Source organism: Candida dubliniensis, chromosome 1, assembly GCF_000026945.1.
Source record: "Candida dubliniensis CD36 chromosome 1, complete sequence".
NCBI classification, from domain to species: Eukaryota; Fungi; Ascomycota; class Pichiomycetes; order Serinales; family Debaryomycetaceae; genus Candida; species Candida dubliniensis.
Window position 1 is genome coordinate 2,030,975 of NC_012860.1, and position 17,358 is coordinate 2,048,332.

Consider the following 17,358-nt stretch of genomic DNA (forward strand, 5'->3'; position numbering starts at 1 on the left):
TATGTATGTTTGGGGGGTGGGGGGGGGGGGTTTAATTGATGGCTAAAACTTATCAATATTTTTTTTCAGGTCGTGTGATTATTAACACATACAATTTTTTTTTTTTGCAACATTTGCAACAAATGTTTTTTTTTTTTTTTTTTTTTTTTTTGTTCTTGGGGGGGGGGGGAGGTCGCAAGACGATAAACTGGCGCACCAATTCCAAAGCACTCGTGTGCCTCGGACGCATGGCTGCTGCTGCTATCAACATTCATATCTCTAACTTGTAAATCATCATCATCAACAACAACATTAGATCTATATATATAACCTTTCAAACATACAATTTGAGTTGTTGATCATTTTTTTTAAGTAAATCTAAAGCATAATGGAATTAGTCCTCCTCTTTCTCCTTCTTATCCTTTTTAATCATATTCATATAATATAAGTATTATTAGTTTTTTTTTTTTTTTTTTTTCTTCTTCTTCCCATACTTTTAATAAAAGATATACAATCTTTATATTTTCTATTGTTTGAATTTTCATTGTTATGGTTTTTCGGATTTATTAAATGTGACACAATATTTTTTCTATCTAATAATAACAACAATAATAATAATAATAATAATAATAATAATTGTTGATTCTTTTGGAAAATCTATTGACAAACGCACACACCACACACACACCACACACACACACCAACATCATTTGAGATTTATTTTAATTTTAATTTTTTATTTTCCACTATTTCTTCTTTCTAAGCCAATCCACAAACTATTTGAGATTCTATTTTAGAAAGAGTTATATATATAAAATGGGGGATTTTTAGTGAATTGACTATTTAAATTAAATTAAATTAAATTAAAAAAAAAAAAAAAAAATTGGGAAACAACGATTAGAATATGGTTCTGTTAATTAATCAATTAAAACCATCATTTTTGGTATTTTTATTCATAACTATGTGGTCAATAAAAGAAATATTAAATATTAAATATTAAATATTAAATATCATCACTTTCCTTGTAAATTAGATTAGATTGGTTTTGGAAACTAGATTCATGAATGATGCAATCAATGTTCAGATTGACGAAGCCAATCTATTAAATTAATTTTTTAATTTTAATTGATTTTATTTTACTCCGCCAGAGATTATAATTCTTCCTTTCAAAAATTATTGATAGTTCGTATTGTTCTATTTTTTTTTTATCCTTCCTTATTCATATATATATATATATGTGTGAACCCCATTGCTTATATAATCCTATCCACTATCCACTATCCAAGTTGATGAAAAAGTATTCGTAAAATTGAACAAAAAAAAAAAAAAAAAAAAAAAGCGTAGAAATTACAATGCGGAGGCGGTGGTGGTGGTGGGTGGTATTTACTATGGTCCTGGTAGTACCCCCTCCCTATATACACGTGTGTTCGGATTGCTATCTATATTGAAATTGATATATAAATCTATTTTTTTTTTTTTTTTTTTTGAAAATATGTGACTCCTTAGTTAATGGGGGTTCCAATAACATAACATAGTTATCATCATTGAATTTCAAAACCGTAGCAATTTTAACGAAATTGATAAACTTTAATCTATTATTTTAGTGTGGGGGGTTTAAACGATTTAAAATAATAGGTTAAAGCTTATAACTTTATAACTTTATAACTTTATAACTTTATAACTTTACAATAGAAACTTAAACTTTGATAGACTGATTGATTAATTGCTATTGTTGGTTGTTGTTGGTTGTTGTTGGTTGTTGTTGTTAGTAAATCTTTTGAAATTAACGATCAATTCAATTTTCGTGTTTTGTTAGAACTGTACGATATCAATTATCTGGTGAACAAAGAAAGTTTAGACCTATTATAAAACAAAGAACTTGACAGTTACTAAAAAAGCAAAAAAAAAAGAAAAGAAAGGAAATGACTATTCACAATAGCAATCTCCTATTTTAGTTTCTATCAATTTGTTGGTCTTGCTAGTTCTTGTTAGTTCTTGTTAAGTTTTTGCGCGTAGGTGGATAGGTGGATAGGTAGGCATGCGTACATAATTTCGTTTGCACAAGTTAGTTAGTAGACGAGGCTGAAAATGAATGACACATTCTTGATTTATTATATACACACCTACCTAACAAACAACAAACAACCAACAACAACAAAAGCAGCAAGAGCAAGAACAAGAGCAAGACAATCTATTTTAATTTAATTTAATTTAATTTAATTTATATCACTTGCCAAAAACAATCAATTAACCAATCAAATTTTAAATTTCAGGTTTCCTCCTGTACGGCTGTAAACTCCACACATACAATTCTATTTTTATTAAGGGGGTTCATTATCTTTTAGTTTTTTGGTTTGTTTTTTTTTTTTTTATTTAATTATTGTATATATACTTGACATCACACGACCCTGAAACTGGCCGCAATGAAAAAAAACTTTTCCTATTAAAAGAAAAAAAAAACATCACCACCACCACCACCACACATACACATACACATACACATACACATACACATACACATACACATACACACCATCTTATTCTTAGAAAAATGAATTTATATGATGTTTGTAAGTATTTTAATAGTTACACATACAATAGACTTGTCATTGTAAAATCATTATAGATTGACATAGATATAAGACGAACTAATCTGTTTGTTTGTTTTTTTTCTCTTTTTTTTTTTGTTAGATATGAGAATTTGTTTTTTTTAGAGATGTGTGAAACCACTTGTTTCTGTTGCTTCTTTTTTTTTTTTTTTTGTTTTGATGTTTTAATTTTGTGAATGTTTACACGACGACGTAACAATTGTTTTTGCATCATTTCTTATTTAATAAAATATTACACGCCCATTTTCATATATTAACAAACACTTTGAAGAGAGAGAGAGAGACTTCTACTGCTTCTTTATATTCATATAAATATATTCCTATATTTCTTTTGGGTTGTTTTTCTTTTTATTTTTTGTTTTCTTCTTTTTTTCTTCTTTTTCAAGTTTATTGAATTCATTTTCTTCTATCAATATCTTATTATTAATCTTACTACTACTGTTGCTGTTGCTCCTGTTTAGTTTATTTTAGTGGTTGTTAAATTATTACACTTTATTTAAACTTTATTCATTTGCAGCAACACCATTAAACACACCACTACCACCCTTCCTTCCTTCCTTCCACCATACAATTTTTTTTTTTTTTTTCAGAAAGTGTATCCGTATCCGTATCCACATTCACATTCACAAATAAAATCATATTGATTTACCTTGCTTTATATCTATTTATTTCTTTAATATCCATAATATCCATAATATGATTAAGAAACCATTGACAACTATGCCGACATTAAATAGTCGAAGAATAAGATTAATATTAACTTTGGGTCTACTATTATTATGTTTAATTAAAACCATTCATCTTAAATTAACTTCACCTTTAAATCAAGCATATTTAGAATATCAAGCATTACAATTACATCAATTAAGTAATTTTAATCCTAAAAATAATTTAATTGAATTATTTGATTATTTAAATACTTGGCATATTAATAATAATCGAAAACATAAAGATCAAAATCAAAATCAAGATCAAAATCAAGATCAAGATTTAGGTTCAAATGATAAAATATCTAAAATTGGTAATTCTTATGGGGTTTATTTCCATTGGGATGATTGGGTTGATTTATCCCTTGCTAATAAAAAATTAAATAAAGTACGACAACAACAAAAAAAAATTAAGGACGATTACGTGGATAATGATGATAATGAAGATGAAAATGAAAATGAAAATGAAAATGAAAATGAAGTGGAAATAGACAATACTCAATGTGACGCCAGATTATTACGTTATGCCAATGTTAATGCTCATAGATTAGAGTCATTAAAGACAAAACAAATTCGTGGTCGATGTCAATTATATTGTCTGTTCCCCATACCAAAAAGAATTATTACTACTACTGATAATTTATTTATTGAAATACCTGTAATTGGTAAAAAACGATTAGGTATTCAGGATAATAATAATAATAATAATAATGATAATGATAATGATAATAATGGTAATAAATTGATTACTACTACTACTAGTAAATTGGTTTCTACAATGGAGAATTTACAAAAAAAATTCCACAAATATTATCATCAATATAACCAACCAAATTTAGATAATTCAAATGAACAATTTCAAATACAAATTAAAAATATAACTCGATTAAAATCAAAAATTGATAATTTATCAATTAAAGATTTTATTTTTAATGTTGAATTAGAAATTGAAAAATTACAAATTCTTAATATTACCAATAATAATGGACTTAATGAAATTGATTTAAATCGATTAAAATTTTATCAACTGGCTAATAATTTAGTTGATAAAATTGATAGATATTTTAAATATCCTTGGATAATTAATGATATTATTCAAGGTAATACTCATCATATTGCTTATCCATTTTTCTATCGATATATTAGTGATAGAGAAAGACAATCTATTTTACATCATATGATTCGTATATGGTTTCAATTAATGGAAACTTATAATTATAAAAGTTGGATTAATTATGGTAATTTATTAGGTTGGAAATTTAATGGATTAAATATGCCTTGGGATAGTGATATTGATATACAAATGCCAATTATTGAATTAAATAAATTAGCAATGAATTTAAATCAATCATTAATTATTGAAAATCCAAGATTTGGTAATGGTAGATATTGGTTAGAAATTTCTCCAAGTTATATACGTCAAGGTAATGGGAAAAATCATATTGATGGTAGATTTATTGATATTAATAATGGATTATATATTGATATTACTGGATTATCAATTAATGAAGAAATATTATTAATGGAGGAAAAAAATTTAGATTACCCACAATTTAATGAAAATGAAAATGAAAAATTTATTTTAAATTCTTCAATTTCTTCTTCTTCTTCAATTTCTGTTCATTGTAAAAATTGGAATTGGCATAAATTAAATGAATTATTACCTTTAAAAAAAGCATTTTTCGAAGGATCATCAATTTATATACCAAATAATGTATCAACCATATTAAAAAATAAATATGGTAATAATGCTTTAAATAATTATAAATTTCATAATCATATTTATCATCCTGATATATCAATGTGGATAAATAATGATATTTGTCAATTAAATAATAATAATAATAATAATAATAATAATAATAATAATAATAATAATAATAATAATAATAATAATAATAATGGTAACATTAAACATTGGAATCCAACTGATAAATTTATTCCTACCACTAAAGAAGAAGAAGAAGAAGAAGCAAGAAAATCATTATCATCATCATCATCATCATGTGATTTGAAATTTATTCAAGATGAATATAATATTATTAAAGAATCAATAATTAGACATCGATATTTAGAATCTTTAAATTCACAAGATAACCAACAACAAGAAGAACAACAAGAAGAAATTATTGATAAATTAAATAATTTACCTATTTTTAGAAAAGATCCTTGGGATTATTATTATGATATAAATCATAATTTAGTTAATAATGATCGTTGGTATGTTAAGATAGAAGAAGTTGTATAAATTTTTCTTTGTTTTTTTTTTTTTTTTCTATTAGGTATATCTATACATATATATATAGATAGATAGATAGATAATATAGTTAATGTAATACTATTTAATTGGTTAATTTATCTTTACTAATAAAGAATAAAATTAAAACAAAAGAATAACTCTGATAATAGTAGTAGGTTTTATAAATATATTTTTAATGGGTTTAAACAAGAAAGAGTTTATATAAACGAAAAATATCAAATCATTTATTACAATTATTACAATTATTACAATTATTCTTATTATTTATATCCCACAAATAGAAATCAAAATATAAACCATCATAAACTAAAACTAAAATAAAAAAATAAAAAAATAAAAGAAGAACAAGTAGATATATATATATATATATATATAAAACGAATCCTAAAACAAAATCAAATCAAACTCTTCATTTGGGGAACTATAATAACAAATAATAACAAATAATAACATCAAACCAAAAAAAAAAAAAAGGAAAAAAACAAATATACAATACAAAAGATATGGAATAAAAAAAAGATCAAAAATCAAATATCAAATATCAAATATCAAAAATCAAATATCAAATATCAAACCAATTTTTAAAAAAAAATAAAAAAAAACATAATCCAAAATACTATAATATTATTTCTTGTTAAGAAAATTCATATTAATATTAATAATATTATTATCAAGTATCTAATAATTTAACATAATTTGAAGGACAAATACCAACTTGACCATTTGCTCTTCTTGCTTGCCACCATTTACCATCAATATCATCAACTTCTAAAATTTCATCTTTAACAAATGATATTTCATTTATATCATCAGGATTAGCATCATAACTATATAAAGCTTTAGCTTTATATCTAAATGTTATCCCCGTACCAGTTTCTGAATCAGTATATATTGTATTACGTTTATTAGTATTATTGGAATTATTGATACTACCAGTGGCTCCATTATGACTATTATTATTAAGACTATTACTATTATGAGTTAAATCTCTTGTTAATCCAATTCCATTATTTGGTACATTTGGTGAACTGAAATTTTCTAATCCTGTTAAATGAGATGATGTCATATATCCAGTATTATTATTATTATTATTAGTAGTAGTAGTATTAGTATTAGTATTGGCATTAGTAGGTGTATGATTAGTTGATCCACCAAAAGAACCTGTTAATGGTTGTTGTAAATTAGGATTACCAGTAGTATTTGAAAATGGTCCATTACCCATTTGTCCAACACTTGCAAGACGTAAACTTTCTGATGTTGGTTGATTTGTTCCTCCAGAAATATTAATTGGTGAAGCAAATCTATCATCATAAGGAGATAATTCACTCTTACCAATAATACCATTACCACCTCCAAGAGGCATATTAGTATTAGTGTTAGTATTAGCATTATTGAGATTATGATTATGATTATGAGATCCAGAACCTAATTGTTCATGACCTTGACCTCTTATACTAAAAGAATCAATAAATTGATTAGTTGGTGATTCAGGATGTCCTCCAAAATATAAAATCCAAATCAAATTTAAAATACTTAATAATATACAACCAGCAGCACAACAAAGATTTCCAGGAGAATTTGAATTATAAATTAAATTATTAGTTGAATTTGTAGTATAAATAAATGCAATTGATACTAATCCAACTAATGTAAATTTATATAATTCAATATTATTATTGGCATATAAAACAAATATTATAAGAATTATAACAATTTGATAACTTATCCCCCACCAACTAAAATGTGGGAATGTTTGTTGTTTAGATGATGCCGCTCCAGCTATAGCTACTACCCATGACATAATACCAAATGAAACAGTGGAAATGGCAAATGGATCACCAGTGAAATTTAAAAGTGAAAACCCCATAATGTAAAATAGGTGTGGGTGTGGGTGTATGTGTATGTGTGTGTATGTTTAGATCTAAGGTTTTGTTGAAGATTTGATTTATAAATCGGAATACTATTTTTTTTTTTCCTTTCCTTTGGTTTCCTTTCCTTTCCTTTTTGTTGGTTGGTCGTTGGTTGGTCGTTGGTTGTTTGTTGGTTGTTTGTTGGTTCTTGTTGTTGTTATATGTGTACTATTGATGAGAAGAAAGAAAACAAAATCTTGTTCTTTACTTTAATTTGCTTTACTTTACTTTACTCAATCTTTTTTTTTTATTATTATTTTAATATAATTTATTTCTATCTCTGTCTATAGTTGTTATTGTTGTTGTTCTTGTTGTATGTTTGTTTTGAGATATTATCCAATAAACACAAATCTATGGGAGATCGATAAAAACACTGAATGTTTGTTGAAATGAAATGAATATAAAAGGAGTGGATATTTAACCTAATGTAGATAAAAGATAATTTTATGTTTAGCTTCAAAATATATAAATATAATGGAAGCTTTTTAAAAAGTAGAACCTGGAACAAGGATAATTCCAAACGGTATAATATCTGTTGATATAAATAAATATGATAAATAGGAAAATAGGAAAAAGAACTTAAATATTAGAAAGAGAGAAAATTTTTTGTTGAAAGTTGAAAGATTGAGTGAGAGTGTAAAAACAAGGAGAGACAATGTGTGTGTGTGTGTGGGTGTGAGTATGCTGTGAGTTTGCTGTGAGGCGACCCAAACGTATAATATAATATAATACAATATATTTAAACTTGAATGAAAAAGAATGCGTGTATTTTTTCTAATTTACCATTTTTTTTTTTTGATTTTGTACTCATGTACACGCCATTTGTTTTAAACCGCGAAAAAAAAAATAAAATTTTGTTTGTTTACTTTGAACTTTGTGACATTTAAAAAACTTTCTTGACATTCTTTCTTCTCAAATTTGTCTCTTCTTTGTTCAATTGCAATTTAACATTAACATTGTCAAAATAATTCACACGCATACCATTTTACTTTACTTTACTTTACTTTAACAATTCTAAATCTTATTCATAACAACCAACTAACCAAAAACCCTTGATAAGTCGTTTTGGTGTAAAATGTAACATCAATCAATCAAGATAGCTTTATTTATTTATTTTGTTGTTAAGAATATAATAAGAGAACAAGAGTATGTAATATTAATTGACTAAGTTATTCATTATTCTTTATTGAAACCCAATTTTCGTATGTGTTGTCTGTTTCTTAAAACCAACTTTCTCTTCTTAAAACAATTGATTTAACCATATCAGAACTTTACCTTTGCTTTCCTTTGCTTTGCTTTGCTTTGATTTACAATAGATGATCATATGGCTGAGTATAGGTTTATCAACTAGATATCATGATAATACGCGTTTAAACTAACAAAGTGTTCGATTTGTTGAATTCACAACAACAACAACAGCAACAGCAACACACGAAGAAATTAAAATCATCATCATCATCATCATGGTGCTGCCAAAAAAAAAAAAAAAAAAAACAGCAACACGTCAAAATATAAAACACGTAATGAAACAAAACCTGAAAAATTTTTAAAAAAAAGATAAGCATTGTCAAAACTCAGTTCTCGAATAAGCAGCAGTAGAATTGTAGATCGTTTTGATTGGCGATTACTTTCTTTTTTTTTGTATGTTCGCCCTGTCCTGTCAATTTTACATCACTATTGTTCAATTACCACCAACAATTGGAATAATAATTAGCCAATATTAATACTATAACACTAGAAGTTTAACATATAATTATATACTTTAATCAATTGACAATAGTAACGGATTTCTTAAATAGGGCAAAATTTCAATTGATTGCATGTCAAAAGACATATTATTATTGTTGTTTGGAAACAGGGCTTTAAATTATTTACCCACCTCCTTTTTTTTTTTCACTTTTATTATGTTTTTTGGTTTCGAGAAATTTTGTTGGATTTAATTTAAATATTCCCATCTGGTTTAAGAGGCATCATCATCGTCGTCATCGTCGTCGTCATCGTCGTCTTTTCTTTACAAATCAAGTCAGACCAATTATCCCACCAACCACAAATCAAGAAACGAAACGAAATGCAAAATGAAAAAATTGATAAAAAAAAAAAAAATATATATTTATGTCTATTGTTAATGTTGTATCAGGTTGCAATGTTTCTCATGATTGGGTGATAAAAAATTAACACCACAAAAATGAGAGAGGCGAGTAAATGCGATTCTAGAATTATTCAACTTGAACTTTAAAGTGTGCTAGATCAAAACTAATCACGTGCCATTCCATTGGTTTGAATGAGTGAGTTTCCAATACATGAAAGTGATTTAAAGAAAATGATAAGTCTACTAGACATAAAACTTCTAATTATCTGGGGAATTACAATTAAGCTTTTGTTATTTCTCTCTTGTGAAAGATTGATGGGTGGGTATACCGATAAATTAAGTTTGTTTTGAGGTGTTTACAAAGAAAACCAAAGTATCTAGTCGTTTATGTTGTCAACTAATCGTGAAACTAAGAATAATATTTTTGAAAGATCTAACGTGTGCTCGTATTAAAAAAATTAGAAGACAAAGTGATAACACACACTTTGCACCTCTCTGTACTTAGTTGTAACTTCAACATATTGTTGTTAAACATCTTGATCTATAAGGTTTTGCACTGATCTCTTTATACTTTTTATCATTTTCTTGTTTAAGATGTATACTTGTGGCTGAACAACTGGATTAAAGATCAACTTCAAATATGGTTCGAAATTTTTGGTTTAACTTTTATCTGTTAAGTAACTTATCACATTGTAGTTCTTCTTAAACTCGTTGCCTGGTTGCAATTTGCATGTGAGTAACAAACACATTATCGAGTATAAATAGTTATTAAATACCAGATGAACCAAAAAAAAAAAAAAAAAAGAACCAGGAGAAAGATATTGTAAAACCAGAAAACTAGTAATTCAGTTCTATTTCTGATCTTCGCATTCATCATCAATACTTAGATGAAGATACTTTTAAGGGACTTCAGATAAAGTTCATCATTTCTCCGTACATTGAAGTCCGTATCGAGATATAGGGCTTTGCCTTTTTTTTTTTTTTTTTTTGTTTTTTTTTTGGATTAACCAACTTTTAACTATCTCCAGTGGTTATAGTTGCACACTTGATTGATTGACCGTTTTTTACTTCTCTTTTCTTTTTTTTTTTTTGCTACAATTTTTCCATTGGTCACAATAATTCAAAATCACGATAATTTACCGGTATTGATTAATCATTCACATCCCGTCTTATTCCATATTGAATCTTCAAACTCCATCAAAAGAAACATTCAAATATGGTGTTTTGTAATTTGGGTCATTTAATTGGTTTTGTATTGTTTCAAAAATCCCTAAAATCCCCAATTCTTTTTATTCCCTATTTCCGCATTTTTGATATTCAGGACGACGACGAACGGTGTTTGATTGTTCAAATTTGAAAGCAAACTAGAACAAAAAAAAAAAAAAAAAACCGAGAAGAAGAACAGTATCTATCATTAGTAGAAATCACCATATATTCCGCTAGGCTCTGAAGTATTCCTAGGTTTTATTACTTAGATATTACGACGGATAATATGTGTTGCTCTAACTTTCTATAGATTCGAAGCTAATTATCAGTATGTAATAATTGAAAATAATAAAATATGAATTGTCTTTCAAAAGAGAAGTAGTATATAATAGAGAATAATAAATTAGCAATTATAAAGGATTCGTCGAACTCTCTGAGTTGAATTCAAAAGGACTGCACATAAAATATTGCAGATCCTGTTTTACAACATCACTCTCTCTCTCTCATAAAATTGAGGATGTGTCATCACAGCGTCAATTTTTACGGGTTTTCTATTCTTCATAATATCCGACAACATTATTACCCGTACCTTAATCTCATCGAACATTTTACCTAATACACGATGTTCGATTTCTTGCATGGATTTTTGAAAGTTTGATAAGGCCGTGATTGGAGAATCTTCAAGAGCAAAAGCAGGTTTTAACATGTCATGGTGATAAGTTCCCTTTTCCCTTTTTCCGTTTCGAGAAATGATATAGCTATTGTTATTTCGAACTTCTTCAATAAGGAAAGGACCATCGAAATTATATTGATTCTTGGCCAGTTTCTTTCGTCTACGATATACCCATTGGCCTTTTTGAAAATTAGCTGGAATACCAAATGGAGCACTCATCATTTTTTGATAAGCCATTTTTTGAGTTTTAGCATCGTTATGCTTATCCACACTCTTCCCTTTAACGACAAGCTCGTGTAAACGAAGCATGGCGACTTCTTCAATAAATTCGGCTTCAGGTGGCAGAGGGGGAAAAGCTTGGACCATGAACGTTGGCATAACCCTCCGAATTTGGGCAGCAATTTCACGTGGGGAGACTGGGGAAGGTTCGTCCTCATAAGGTTCAAAACCAAACTCATTAGGAGGTGCACCATAAGCCTGAGATGGCGGTGGGCCAAAAGCATGGTCAGCAGTTGGAGGAACATTCCATTGACCTGGAGGAGCATCATTATCATGACCAAAGGTTGGATTGGAACGTTGTTTCTCCATTTTGGCAGCCAATTCATCAACCTTTTGAGCAGTGGCTTGAATAAATTCAGCTTGAGCGTCAACATGCTCATCAACATGGTCGAATTTTTCCTGGGCTCCCTCGACAATACGTTTGGCTTGTTCATCCAAAACGTTTTCTCTCTCACGGTTGACGGCAATAGCTTCAGCTTGAGCAGCATTGGTCTCATTGATAACCTTATAGATTTGGTTAGTGATAGTTTCGCTTTGCTGTTTGAACATTTCCATCACTTGTTGACGAAATTCCGCAAATTGGTCAGCAGTAACAAACATTTGGGCTTCAGGACCTTGATCAATAGTTTGTCCAGCAGCTTGTTCAGCAGCAGATGAAGTGGTAGCTGGGGTTTCAGGAACAGATTCCTGTTCTTGTTTCTTCTGGTTTCTAGCCATGACGGTAGGTTGCAGAAATTCGCTTAAAGTTTAAAGTTTCTCTTAACGTTGATAATAAAGTTCCAGAAAATTAATTTTATGAAGTATTCCTAGGTTTTATTACTTAGATATTACGACGGATAATATGTGTTGCTCTAACTTTCTATAGATTCGAAGCTAATTATCAGTATGTAATAATTGAAAATAATAAAATATGAATTGTCTTTCAAAAGAGAAGTAGTATATAATAGAGAATAATAAATTAGCAATTATAAAGGATTCGTCGAACTCTCTGAGTTGAATTCAAAAGGACTGCACATAAAATATTGCAGATCCTGTTTTACAACAGCTCATTCTTGCTCTGTGTTATGGTCCAGTTTTTGAAAATCCTCGGTTTTATTATTAAGTTCGGTTATACGGGGGGGGGGGGGGGGGATTTTCATACAAGATAAGAACAATAGAAGTAGAGAGGACTAGTGATACTCTTAAGGTGGGCAAAATACGAAACATTGGGAAAAAAAAAAAAAAGGGGGGGAAAGAGAGAAAGAGAGACAGAATGGGTTTGCAATGGTTATGGTGAACTGATTATAGCGGTTATTGTCAGACTGAAATACTTTCTGGCTCTACGGAACAAATAAAAATCCATAGTAGAAAAAAGTGTGTGGTATCTTTTTAGCGCACAGGGCATAAACAACAACGTAATTGCAAAAGCCGTTATATGCAAGATATTCATCTTCCGTAAATCCATGACTCTCTTTTTTTTTTTCCTTTTATGCCCATGTGCAACCATATGAAAACTAGCCTCCAATATTGTCACAACAATAGATTATTATTGAATTATCCACTATAGGTTTTCCTTTTGTTTTTTTTTTTATTTGAAATTTCTTAACGGAGTATGGTCTCTGCAATACCTAACAATGAAGTACTTTTTTTTTTGTAAAACTTCATTTCTCCCGAAGTTTATTTTTAATTTGCAAGTGACTAAATCGATAAAACTTCCTTTAAGTCACTCTTCTGATACTGGTGGTAATAAGGAAAAAGAAAAACCAAGCAAATACTCATTTGATTGCAAATTCTTTTGACCAAATTCCTATGAGCAAATTCTCTTATGCATTTCTATTCCAGTAATATAAATAGACCTTGATTTTTACTATTTTATATATATAATTTATCCCAAAAAAAAAAAGAGTTAAAATTAGTTTTCATCTACTTTTTATTTTTATTTCTATTTCTATTTCTGTATAGAATTATTCAATTACAAAATGCTCACTACTTTGTTTTATAAACAATTACCGGTATTAACCACTACCGCTACTACTACTTCAAGCTATTCTTTCATCAGATTATCATCTACATTGGCAACACCACCTCATTCAACAACAACAACAACACTGTCACCCTCTTTCCATCAACCAAAACAACCTCAACAATTTATCACTCCAAATACTTCAGTATTTGATATATCAACAAAAATTTATACTCAACAAGGTATAGATAATAATAACGACACAAACTTTCTCACTAAAGCACCTTATCCACACCCAGTATTTCCTCAAGATGAATGTGAGAATGTAACAGTTACTCATAGAGAAACAAAAACTTTAGTTGATAAGATTTCGTTCCGTAGTATTCAATTTATGCGTCAATGCTTTGATCTTGTTACTGGATACGCGGTTCCCAAAACAAATAATCCTGATGAATTTAAAGGTACTCGTTGGGAAATGACCGAAGGAAAATGGTTAACTCGGTGTATATTTTTAGAATCAGTTGCTGGTGTGCCTGGATCAGTAGCAGGATTTCTTCGTCATTTACATTCATTAAGAATGTTACGAAGAGATAAAGCATGGATTGAAACTTTACTTGATGAAGCATATAATGAAAGAATGCATTTATTAACATTTATTAAAATTGGTAAACCTAGTTGGTTAACAAGATCAATTATTTATATTGGTCAAGGTGTTTTCACTAATGTATTTTTTTTATTATATTTATTGAATCCTAGATATTGTCATCGATTCGTTGGTTATTTAGAAGAAGAAGCAGTAAGAACTTATAGTCATTTATTAGATGAAATGGCTATTCCTGGCAAATTACCAAGTTTTGAAACCATGAAAATCCCAGAAGTGGCAATTCAATATTGGCCAGAATTGACTTCTAAATCAAGTTTTAAAGATTTAATTTTAAGAATTAGAGCTGATGAAGCTAAACATAGAGAAGTCAATCATACTTTTGCTAATTTAGAACAAAAAACTGATCGTAATCCATTTGCTTTAAAAATTGAAGGTTTAAATCAACCTCAACCTAATCATGGGATAAATGTAATGAGACCAACTGGTTGGGAAAAACAAGATTTACAATTATAATTTGATTGATTTGATATAGTTTAGATAATCTTTTTTTTTTTTTGTTTGTTTGTTTGTTTGTTTGTTTATATATATGTATAGATATAATGGTTTGTTTTATTTTATGATATGAGTATTTTTATTTAAGGATTGGGAGTAGTAGTAGTCACATCATCAAATAAGACCGCGGAGTTTGAAATTTTTTGCAGCAAATTTCTTTAGTGACACAAAAAGAAAGGAGAACGACTAAACTTTTCCATAAGCCATCACTTGAAAAGAATTTGACGAAAATATGAACTGACTAGTGAATAGAGTGTTAGACAATATATACATGAAAATGTAACATAATTACTAACTTTTCTGGCTAATACCATTGGTTTTTGGTTTATAAAGGGAAAATAAATTTACTTTTCTGTAATATTTAGTACATTTTTCAAATGAAAATTGAATTGGAAATCCCAACAACCCAAATTTTAAATTTAAAAACCCTTCAACATACAGCTCTATTCACGTAACCAGTTTAATGAAATCATTGACAACTGAAGAGTTCAAAATCAATAAAAAGTAAGATTTACCCTAACACCAATCAAGTACACACATTTAACTGGGATTCCAATGTTCTAAGTTATGGACAACTAGAAATAACATACAAAATAGCTCATCCATTGAAGATTTATTTACCTCGGAAATATCTACACCGTCAAATGATTAAATATATTAAATGCTGTTCAAACTTACAAGATTGAGTTATTAAACTATTTCTTCCGAGCTCTTTTTTTTTTTTTTTTTTTTTTTTTTTTTTGATCCTTAATTTTCTTGTGTATGTGTGTTGCTAACACAAAATATAAATTAATCTTGTTTAAAAAGAGTGGGGGGTGATTAAATAATTTAAACCTATCAATAGAACATTCATCTGAGTTCCATAACAAGAGTAATGCCCATTAAAGCAAATAGTTTGCCAAACATGTAGATTAAAATAAATCATAAAATGAAAAATTAATCACTCATATTATGAGAAACATAAAAACTGCAAACCAAGTAGCAACCAAAGAAAAAACAAAAAAAAAAAAGAGTTCTATAGAATTCAATAGAATTTGTCAAGGAATAATTCAAAGTGTATATAAAAATCAAAAAGTTTTCCTCTTCCTTTGCTTTAAGTATTCAGTTTGGTATCTACTCTTATTGTGCATTCCAAACCAACCATAACAATAAACCAAATACAAAAAAAATAAGAAAAAACTTACAACAACTTATAACCATTAAAATACAATTGAAAATCATTTAGTCATGATTGGGTTATCTACATACAAAAAGGTACCAACCTTATTAGCAACAACAACAATAACAACTGTCACATCAACGACCTTAAGATCTAACCAACTCTTGCGACTTGCGTCCACTACCAGTACCAAGCCTAATGCATCAACAACCGTTGCTGCTGCTGCTGCTGCTGCTGCTACGAATTCACTTGGTAACTCGAATTCCAAATTACCAATTGATAAAAATGATTTAGAAAAACCAGGAACAATTCCTGGCAAACATAAACCATTTAATATTCAAACAGAAATCTATAATCAAGCTGGTATTGAAGCTAATGATGATGACAAATTTTTAACTAACCCCACTTATCGTCATGAAGATTTTACTGAAGCAGGTGTTTATCGAGTTCATGTTACTCATAGACCTCCACGTACTATTGGTGATAAGATTTCTTGTTATGGGACATTATTTTTCCGTAAATGTTTTGATCTTGTCACTGGTTATGCTGTTCCTGACCCTGATAAACCCGATCAATACAAGGGAACAAGATGGGAAATGACAGAAGGAAAATGGTTAACTCGATGTATATTCTTAGAATCCATAGCTGGAGTTCCTGGTTCGGTTGCTGGATTTGTACGCCATTTACATTCATTAAGAATGTTAACAAGAGATAAGGCTTGGATTGAAACGTTACATGACGAAGCCTACAATGAAAGAATGCATTTGTTAACATTCATTAAAATTGGCAAACCTAGTTGGTTCACAAGATCAATTATTTATATTGGACAAGGTGTCTTTACTAATATTTTCTTTTTGGTATATTTGATGAACCCAAGGTATTGTCATCGATTTGTTGGTTACTTGGAAGAAGAAGCAGTGAGAACCTATACTCATTTGATTCATGAATTGAATGATCCTAATAAATTACCTGATTTTGAAAAATTGTCAATTCCAACAATTGCTGTACAATATTGGCCAGAATTAACCCCCGATTCAAGCTTTAAAGATTTGATTTTACGAATTCGTGCTGATGAAGCCAAGCATAGAGAAATTAATCATACGTTTGCTAATTTGGAACAATGGCAAGATAGAAACCCCTTTGCATTACAAATTAAAGATTCAGATAAGCCACAACCAAATTACAATTTGGATGTAACGAGACCCCAAGGCTGGGAAAGAAAAGATTTGTATCTTTAGAGAACAATATTGGGCTTTCAAATATGGTTTTTTAATCTCCTTTGTTTTTTTTTTTTTTTTTCTCATTGTGTTTGAAAGTTGGTAAGAATTCAAGAGTTGTTGTTCGGAGGATTTTTTGTTGTGTATTTATTATATTTTTATAACATAATTA

At 28.6% G+C, this 17,358-nt stretch overlaps 5 protein-coding genes across 5 annotated transcripts, besides 1 other annotated feature; 3 read left to right on the forward strand and 2 right to left on the reverse strand. All coding sequences in view use genetic code 12, as the record gives it.

The window, feature by feature from the left end:
• Nucleotides 1-3,284: 3,284 nt before the first annotated feature.
• On the forward strand, nucleotides 3,285-5,543 carry CD36_08600 (mannosyl kinase regulator, putative; the record flags this gene model as incomplete). Its single annotated transcript, XM_002417459.1, has 1 exon — nucleotides 3,285-5,543. One exon carries the CDS (start codon nucleotides 3,285-3,287, stop codon nucleotides 5,541-5,543), a length of 2,259 nt encoding a protein of 752 aa, XP_002417504.1.
• A 682-nt stretch (nucleotides 5,544-6,225) lies between these two features.
• Nucleotides 6,226-7,422, reverse strand: CD36_08610 (osmosensor, putative; the record flags this gene model as incomplete). Its single annotated transcript, XM_002417460.1, has 1 exon — nucleotides 6,226-7,422. One exon carries the CDS (start codon nucleotides 7,420-7,422, stop codon nucleotides 6,226-6,228), a length of 1,197 nt encoding a protein of 398 aa, XP_002417505.1.
• Nucleotides 7,423-11,001: 3,579 nt separating this feature from the next.
• Nucleotides 11,002-12,756: a mobile genetic element.
• CD36_08620 (transposon polyprotein (fragment), putative) lies at nucleotides 11,242-12,429 on the reverse strand (the record flags this gene model as incomplete). The annotated part of the gene is made up of 1 exon (XM_002417461.1): nucleotides 11,242-12,429. The coding sequence occupies one exon, from the start codon at nucleotides 12,427-12,429 to the stop codon at nucleotides 11,242-11,244; it is 1,188 nt and encodes a 395-aa protein (XP_002417506.1).
• A 914-nt stretch (nucleotides 12,757-13,670) lies between the features above and the next one.
• CD36_08630 (alternative oxidase 2, mitochondrial precursor, putative) lies at nucleotides 13,671-14,771 on the forward strand (the record flags this gene model as incomplete). The annotated part of the gene is made up of 1 exon (XM_002417462.1): nucleotides 13,671-14,771. One exon carries the CDS (start codon nucleotides 13,671-13,673, stop codon nucleotides 14,769-14,771), a length of 1,101 nt encoding a protein of 366 aa, XP_002417507.1.
• Nucleotides 14,772-16,037: 1,266 nt separating this feature from the next.
• On the forward strand, nucleotides 16,038-17,207 carry CD36_08640 ((constitutive) alternative oxidase 1, mitochondrial precursor, putative; the record flags this gene model as incomplete). Its single annotated transcript, XM_002417463.1, has 1 exon — nucleotides 16,038-17,207. One exon carries the CDS (start codon nucleotides 16,038-16,040, stop codon nucleotides 17,205-17,207), a length of 1,170 nt encoding a protein of 389 aa, XP_002417508.1.
• Nucleotides 17,208-17,358: the final 151 nt, after the last annotated feature.